Source organism: Tribolium castaneum, chromosome 2, assembly GCF_031307605.1.
Source record: "Tribolium castaneum strain GA2 chromosome 2, icTriCast1.1, whole genome shotgun sequence".
NCBI classification, from domain to species: Eukaryota; Metazoa; Arthropoda; class Insecta; order Coleoptera; family Tenebrionidae; genus Tribolium; species Tribolium castaneum.
Window position 1 is genome coordinate 15,618,947 of NC_087395.1, and position 8,786 is coordinate 15,627,732.

General features: G+C 42.9%; 1 protein-coding gene across 1 annotated transcript; it reads left to right on the forward strand.

Annotated features, from left to right (window-relative positions):
• The first annotated feature begins 217 nt into the window (after positions 1–217).
• On the forward strand, positions 218–8,690 carry LOC100142008 (mucin-4). Its single transcript, XM_008199467.3, has 12 exons — positions 218–420; positions 472–689; positions 740–1,239; positions 2,374–2,546; positions 2,594–2,704; positions 2,754–2,896; positions 2,946–3,174; positions 3,219–3,393; positions 3,445–3,635; positions 3,688–7,935; positions 7,980–8,102; positions 8,151–8,690. Exons 1-12 carry the CDS (start codon positions 337–339, stop codon positions 8,613–8,615), a joined length of 6,660 nt encoding a protein of 2,219 aa, XP_008197689.1. The 5' UTR covers positions 218–336; the 3' UTR covers positions 8,616–8,690.
• Positions 8,691–8,786: the final 96 nt, after the last annotated feature.

Sequence of the window (8,786 nt, forward strand, 5' to 3'; positions counted from 1 at the left end):
ATAAAAATGTAATTAATTGGATGTGTGAAATAACATTTTCGGCCACAAGAATGTCGGGAGCGGGCACGAGTGCACAATAACACGATTTTCTTTAAATTTTAAAATTTAAAGAGCTTTCAAGTTTCAATTAAATCACGTTAAATCGTTCTTTGGCTATTTTTTGATAATTATTATATTTTTTTTTGAAAAATTGTCGGGGTAGCCAACCGCACCCTACCAAACTTCCCTATCGCGGGGCCATGACACAGAATTCCCGCGTTGACATTGAGACGCTAAGTTTGTGATCGATGTGTTTTAAATAAGTTTTCGGGCTCTCTATGTTAGTAAGGCTTTAAAATGAACGAAATAGTGTCCCAAGTGCAAAGCGGGAGCTTTGATCTCATTGAATTATTTAACGAAAGAACAAATGAGATTGCTGAGGTTTTTTTGCACTTGTGGTGTAAACTCTTACTAAAAGCGGTTGTCTTCCAGATAAAGGCTGCGGTTAAGAGGCTAACAAGTACTCTACCTAGAGATAAGTGCATTGATGTTTTCGTAACGAAACTTGTACCGGCTATGTTTGCCAAAAATGTAGATGACTGGATTAGAGACGAGCTGATTGAGCTTGGCTCTCATTTCGTCCAGTTTGTTACTGTTTCCACGTTAGATACCAAAGACCAAGAGGAAGTCTTCGCTGCGATTGACAACACGTGAGTCAGTTACACGAGAAATGAGCTAGTCACAATGTAACGAATTTAAGGTACATTAAAGTTGTCGGCCAGTTGCGAGACAGTAACTACCCGCATTGGGACCAACTGTGGGAGTTTTTGATTAAGTTAAGCAACGAGAAGCTCCACTCGAGGCAAGGCACCGGTAACAAACTGCTGAAAGAGGTGGAGGTTGCGTTCCGAAACTCCTCCTCAACCGAGCAGAGACTGAAAGCGTACGACTGTTGGAAGGAATTGATAAACAACAGTAGCCTAAACATGGAGTACATGTGCAGCGCCAAACAGCTCAAATTACTGGTGACCCCCATGAAGGCCAAATTTTCGAGAACCCCAACCGTTATCATAAAGCGTTGCGACACCTACATCTATTTGTTGGAGAAGTTGCAAGACAAGGCCACTTTATGTCTGAAGGAGTTTCTAGAGTTTTGCTTTGGACCGTTTGATGAGAAAAATGACTCGGAACGGACGAGGCAAGGGAGGAGCGTCCCGGAAGTTTGCTGCAAAAGTACCAAAGTTTTGCTTGAGATTATTGGTAAGGGTATTGTACTCGTAGTAGTTAAATTGTGCTTGTTAACAGATCTTATACAAATAAGGGATACACAAGCATAAAAACTATAACACAGCTTACTTAATACAACAAAAGCTATGAAAAAATAAAAGACTTATTTTAATAAAACAAAAACTATGATTTTGAAAGATCTAAAACTAATTGAAACTAGCATTCGGAAATAAAATTACCGTTGGGGGCGCCACTGAGCTAGGTCGAAAACAGTAACCATAAATGGCGGGAAAATGTTTATTCGGATATTTTGAGCGTTGTACGAATTTTGAGGCTTCACAATTATTGCATTGCCTATGCGGAATAATTATTGTATATTTGATGCAAGAAACTTATGTTGACAAATGAGAGATGACGAGGAAAACACGAATAACGAATGACTGTTTGGTTCACTTTCTTTATTGGAAAATTATTACAAAGACATTGAAAAGCCTACCTTTTGGCATAATTTACGTTTAAGTGTATTAGCAGTTGTTAATCTTAATTGTAGTTTTGTTGATTTATCGAAGTATTTCATGATTTTATCAGTGGAAAAATTCTAACCTAAAATTCACAAACTTCACTAATTTATTGGTTTCTTGAGCCCAACTTTGTGTTCGCTGTGATCCATTACTATAGTCTTTAATTAAACAACTGTTTGATAACACTTTGTAATGAAAATTTAAATCTTTTTCACTTTTTATCCACTCTCAAATCCCAACAACAAACACTTTATACCATGAAAAACCGCAGAACCAAAGTCAGTGGTAATATTTACCACCACGTACTTTTAAAGTGATTTTCTCCAATGTAAGCAATTAACACTATACACGCAAAATTGTTAAACAATTTATTAATGTCAATTAAATGTGGAATTACGAAAATTCCGTTACTGTTTTCGACATAGTTCAAAAGTCATCACCAGAGGGCGTCTAGTTAATTTTATTTCCGAATTGCAACAAAGTCGAACATCATTCAAGGTCAGACAAAACACATGATTCTAACTAGCGATTGATCAGCTCAGACAAAGCGCCTGAATCAAAACGTTGAATCCTGAGTGAGCCAGAACCAGCACTATTTAACTACTCATTGTATTTTGGGAGGGTGAGGTTAATTCACGCATTCTAGGCCACTCGCACGATCCCGCGGCAAAGTGCCTGAAAAGTGACGAGTTCCAGCTGTTCAAGCCTTTAATCACGAATGAGAATTTTCCCAGTTTTGCCGAAATTTTAATAAATTCTGTCATGGAATGCTGTACTTTGCTTCATCACTGTCAGCAGAACAAGATCATCAATCGTGTTGTAAGAAACTCGGCGAAAACGTGGACTTGTCTCATGCTCTTTTGCAGATTATTCAGTGCCTTTGGCAGTCACTTCTTCGGCTGATTCACCAGAGTAGCGACGAAGTTAAGAAGAAATGTTGCGCCCAAATCAATAGTCTATTAAACAAAGTGCTGAGGGTAACGGCAGTGATTTCGTTAGTTTGGCGATAAAACCAATTATTTGCAGCACTCCGGTCAGAGCGAATTCTTATACCTGGTGCTAGGGAACATAGTGGAGTTGCTAGTCCGTGACAAGCTCGTGGACGAGTTCAAAGACATTGTGTTCGCAATTGCGGTGCATCTGCTCTGGATGATCAATTTTCAGACTTGGTAAAAGTGCACCAATTGGTTGTTGCTCGCTAACTGTGGGAATTTTCAGCGCTTTTTTGGAATTCTACATTTTGAAATTCGTCAACTCCTGCCTGGACTCGGACAACTCCAGCAGATTTCACAAACTCGTCTCGAATTATTTCAAAAACAACTCCGAATGCCAAAACCCGAACCAACTGAGCAGTGTTTGGTGCAAGTGTAATATTTCAGTCACACCGGAGAATTCCCGTTCGTTAACGTGGCCCGTCCGTTATCTCCACGAGCTGAAAGACTCAAAAGTATTATTTTGGGCGTTGGGAACCAGTCTAATTTTTTATTCCAGACCGTCACATCCAAGTGGATCAAAATATTCGTCGGTTGCAAGTCGGAAATTATGAAAAATTTCGTGATCCAAGGACTTGTGACGCTTTTCTTGGATAATCCGACTCTTGGCTCGAATGTAGTGCAATTTTTAGAACACATTTCGGCGGCCGAAACCAACCCCAACAAAGATTTCGGTAATTCGAGCAAAATTTTGCGAAATTTGCTTTACTTGGGTTTTGTTTCAGTGACTAAATTTATGAGACTTGTTGAGTTGATCGTCACTTCGCCCAGCTTGTCCAAGAGCGATGTGAAAAAGCTTAGCTCGACTATTCTGTGTTACTGCCACCAAAACTTGTACTTTTATAAGTCTGATGGTAACGATGAAGCAATTGACAAGTTGTGTAGTTGCGTGGAAAACATTGTTACAATTCACAAGGTGGGTGTTTTTTGTTTTCGAACAATTTTTTGATTTTGTTTTGGTTGTTTAGGAATATTCGGTTCTGGCCGAATTGGCCACGCATTTGAAAAACGGCCATACGAAAAATTTGGAAAAGTTCGCCAAGCGTTTGATTCCATTCCTAGAAGCGCTCATGTTAAATGACGACAATTCCATTGCTAATAATACGAGAAAATTAATTGGGCTGTTGGAACTAAAAGAAAACGGACGGGAACCTATGATATCTGCAACAAGATCTTTGCGGATAATGAACATGACGAATGCGAGCCCAAAACTGGGGACCAAAGCCGGCAATTTTAGGACTTCGCCCCTGGCGTCCAAAGGTAAAGGGGCTTCGCCCAAGGTCAAGAAAGAACCAGTTTTGTCCATAAACGAAGACAAGTCTTCCGATTATGTCCCAATTGACACAAAAGTCAGCCTCAATGTGGACAATCTCAACAAGCATCAGAAAGAGATGTTGAGGAGAAGACGAGATGACATACCTGCATTGTATGAAGACTTGACTCGAAGTCAAACTCCAGACATGTTCAGGTCGAATGATGAAACCGAAACACAGACTTTTGATGCTTTGGAAGAAATTAAGGAAGAAAAGTCCTTGAATTCGCTCGCTTCTGAATTAAGCAGTCTGTTTGATAGAGAGAAGAAGACTGAACCAACGCCTCCAGACACAGTGGATAAAAAAATAGAATCTCGTCGTAAAACGACACCGAAAAAACTACGGGCCGAGATTTACAACGCTGTACAAAAACAACTGGAGCAATCGCAAACAACGGAAGTAAATCAAAACGTCGTTCGCAGTATTGAAGATAATTTCAAGGTGGTGGACGAAAGCGTCCAAAACACCGAAGATACACCCGTTCGTAAAAGCCAGCGTGTCAACAGACGCGAACTTGATTTCTTACCAACTACATCCAGCACACAAAATGAGGAAGAGAGCGTGAAAGCTGAAGTAAGTTTGGAAGATCTGCTAGCACGAGTGGACAAAAGAGTCGAAGATTCGCGAAAAAATGAAGAAGTCGCCGATGACAATCAAAAGAAAGTCCCGGTTATAACGATTCAGAAATTCGTTCAGAGTTCTGCTAGGACTCGGAAAAATCCTAAACCGATGAATAAACCCAGTTTTAAGATCAAGCTGAAGAAACGGACCGCTCTCGTCGAAAAAAAACAACAAACAAAAACCGAAAATACTGAAAGCGTTTACGACTTTAAAGCCGACGAGGACACTCCGTCAGATAAGGCGAAAAATAAGGTGAAGAGAGGGAAAAGGAAGATCTACCTAGACGGTAGCGATTATAGTACCAAGAAACGTAGAAGAGTAGCGAAAAAACAAGTAAGTCACGTCACGGCGGAAACATCCCCGGACCAGAACAGTAACACTCCGACTCCGGGCCCGACAGCTAGATGCCCAACTCCGGTTTCGACAAGTAGATGTCCAACTCCAACTCCGGTTACGAACAATAGGAGTTCGAGAAGATGTCCGACACCACTTCCGACAAACAGTGCTTTAGAAAGTGAAAATTCCGTTCCGACAAGCCCCAGTCCGGATTCAACCATTAAAAGTTCGGTTTCGAGGAGAAGATGTCCGACTCCGGTTTCAATGATAAGTTCCGTTCCAACAACTTGTCCGGCCCCGGAGCCGAAAAACACGAGTCCGACTCCGGTTTCGACAAGTGCTGAACCCACTCCGGTTTCAACCGGTAAAAGAAGAAGATGCCCGACTCCGGTTCAGACAACTAGTTCCACCCCGGAGCCGGCTACTGTTTTGACCAATAAAAGTTCCGGTCTGAGAAGAAGACCTACGACTCCGGTTCCGGATAATAAAAATTCTGATCCATCAATTAGTCCGACTCCGGAGACGATAATTACCGTTCCGACTCCGGTTTCGACCAGTAAAAGTACCGGTATAAGAAAGAGATCTACGACTCCGGTTCCGAATAGTGAAAACGCAATTCCGTCAAGTGATTCGACTCCGGAGCTGGAAAAAACCACTTCGATAAATACTGATCCCACTCCGGTTTTGACCAGTAAAAGTTCCGTTTCAAAAAGAAGACCTACGACTCCGGTGCCGTCAAGTAGTTCGCTTCCGGAGCCGAAAAATACCAGTCCGACAAATTCTAATCCCACTCCGGTTGCGACCAGTAAAAGTTCTGTTTTAAGAAAAAGGCCCCCGACTCCGGTTCCGCCAATTAGTTCGGCTCCGGAGCCGGAAAATACCAGTCCGACAAATTCTAATCCTACTCCGGTTGCGAGCAGTAAAAGTACCGGTTTAAAAAAGAGATCTACGACTCCGGTTCCGAATAGTGAAAACGCAATTCCGTCAAGTGATTCGACTCCGGAGCTGGAAAAAACCACTTCGATAAATTCTGATGCCACTCCGGCTTTAACCAGTAAAAGTTCCGTTTCAAGAAGAAGACCTTCGACTCCGGTGCCGTCAAGTAGTTCGCTTCCGGAGCCGAAAAATACCAGTCCGGCTCCGGGTTCTACAGCTTCTAACCCCACTCCAGTTTCGACCAAAAAAAGGTCCATTTTAAAAAGAAGATATACGACTTCGGTTCCGTCAACTAGTTCGACCCCGGAGCCAAAAAACACCAGTCCGACAAATTCTAATCCCACTCCGGTTGTGACCAGTAAAGGTCCCGTTTTAAGAAAAAGGCCCCCGACTCCGGTTCCGCAAATAAGTTCGGCTCCGGATCCAGATAATACTAGTCCGACAAATTCTAATCCTACTCCGGTTGCGAGCAGTAAAAGTACCGGTTTAAGAAAGAGATCTACGACTCCGGTTCCGAATAGTGAAAACGCAATTACGTCAAGTGATTCGACTCCGGAGCTGGAAAAAACCACTTCGATAAATTCTGATGCCACTCCGGCTTTGACCAGTAAAAGTTCCGTTTCAAGAAGAAGACCTACGACTCCGGTGCCGTCAAGTAGTTCGCTTCCGGAACCGAAAAATACCAGTCCGTTTCCGGGTTCTACAAGTTCTAACCCCACTCCAGTTTCGACCAAAAAAAGTTCCATTTTAAAAAGAAGATTTACGACTTCGGTTCCGACAACTAGTTTGACTCCGGAGCCGGAAAATACCAGTCCGACAATCTCTAATCCCACTCCGGTTGCGACCAGTAAAGGTTCCGTTTTAAGAAAAAGACCTACGACTCCGGTTCCGAATAGTAAAAACTCCGTTTCGTCAAATAGTTCGACTCCGGAGCCGAAAAATACCAGTCCGACTCCAGCTCCGACAAATTCTAGTCCGAGTCCGGTGTCGAACAGTAAAAGAAGGTGTACGACTCCGGTTCCGAATGATAAAAATTCTGTTTCGCCAACTAGTCTGACCCCAGATTCGACCAGTTCAGTTCCGACAAGTAGTAGTCCGTCTCCGCTTGGGCCAGATGATGTCAAAACTCTTTCAGTGATAATAACACCATTGGATCAAAAGAAAGAATCAAAGGAAAATACTGAAACCGGTAAAACCCAGGCCCCATTGCACAGACGTAGTCGTAAGCAATCTTTCGAAACTCTCAGATGTTCCGAAGACGTGATTGAGAGTTCGCAAGCGACTCAGAATAACCATTTCACGAGATTCCAGTCTCGATCTCGCCAAAATCGAACTTTGAAACAACAAACGATTGACGAAATCCTCGCAACTCCCAACAAACCCAAGCAACTGGTCACCATATCGGTGATATTACCGAAGGAAACGCCCAAAAAAGCTCGCCAATCGCTGCCTGAAGTCATTACGCAAAACACCGACCCGGTCGTGCGCCTCGAGCGCAGCCAATCGCTGGACAACTCCGAGCAAAAAACCACCGAAATGGCCAGTGACACTGAAACACTGACCCTAGAGTCGGTTACAACCGACGAGAAAATCCAAGACACTGACACGTTGACTTTAACCCCGGTTAAACCGCCAACCCCTGACGACTTGCCCGGATCGCCGGTCACGTGTGACACTCCGGACCGCACCAGCGAACTGCTGAACAACACTTTGGACATCTCCCCCATTAGTTCCGAACAGGAGGCTCCGCCAACGCCCGCCCCGATCCCGAACAGACGGACGGCCCGCTTGCTACGCATGGCCAACTCGAGCCTGCAGATCGCGAACTCGGACCGGAAATGGTTCGGTAAAAAGCCTCCGTCGCCCAGCGTGTGCAAGATGAAGCTGCGCAAAGAGGAGACTTTGGACCTCCTGACGTTTTCGCGGGAAGTACCGAGTCCGATGACGGTCCCAGCCAGCGGGATTTTGAAGCGCAAGAGCGAGGACGATAGCGGGGCCCCCGTTGCGAAGGTGGGTGACCAAGGTTTGAAAAAAAAATTAAAGTGTGGTTTTAGCGCAAACGGGTGAATTTCTCCGACCCGGCGATCACCGAAAGGAAGATTTTTATCCGGGATTCCGAAGAGTTTGAGGATCAGAATCAGACTGAGAATAATACTGATGAAGAAGAGTCGGAAGAGGTTGTGTCGTCTATTGTTATTATTGATGGTTTTAATGTTCTGTTTCAGAAGCCGGAAACGAGTGTTCTTGAGATTGAAGAATTGATTTTAAATTGTAAAGAGTTCTGTGATTCTAATTTCGAAGATAGTGCTAAAGGCAAGCAAGCACTTAAGCTTCTTATGCAAAATTTGAAGGTTCCTGATGTTGTGGACGTGATTTCGTCCCCGTTGGTGGACTCTCTGGTTAATGCGGTTGATGACCGGTTGGCTACTCCGATAAAGGAGGCGCAAAACAACGCAGTTGTTAAACAGGAAATAACTCAAGAGCAAATTGAAGAGCACGTTGTTAAACTTGATTGTGATAATATGAAAAATCTTATTAAGAATTATTTGACGAATTTGGAGGACCAGGAGAGGAATAGGTTTTTAATTGATTTGATGAGTTTAGCCAGCAATGAGCTTCCTGTCAACAAGGAGTTTGTCAATTCTCACGCGGCTATTTTACAGAATTTTGTTAAGAGAATGACTGAGTAATTGTTAGTTATTAGTATTATCACAGTTTACGTTGTATTATCAATATCTGTACCTTATTAAAATTTTGTATATCTAGCTTTAACTCTTTGTCCCCATCACGTTCCTGTTGAATTTTCCTTGATTAGTTAAGTAAAAGTTACACTTGGTTCAGTTTTAAAATGTTTGCTTTTA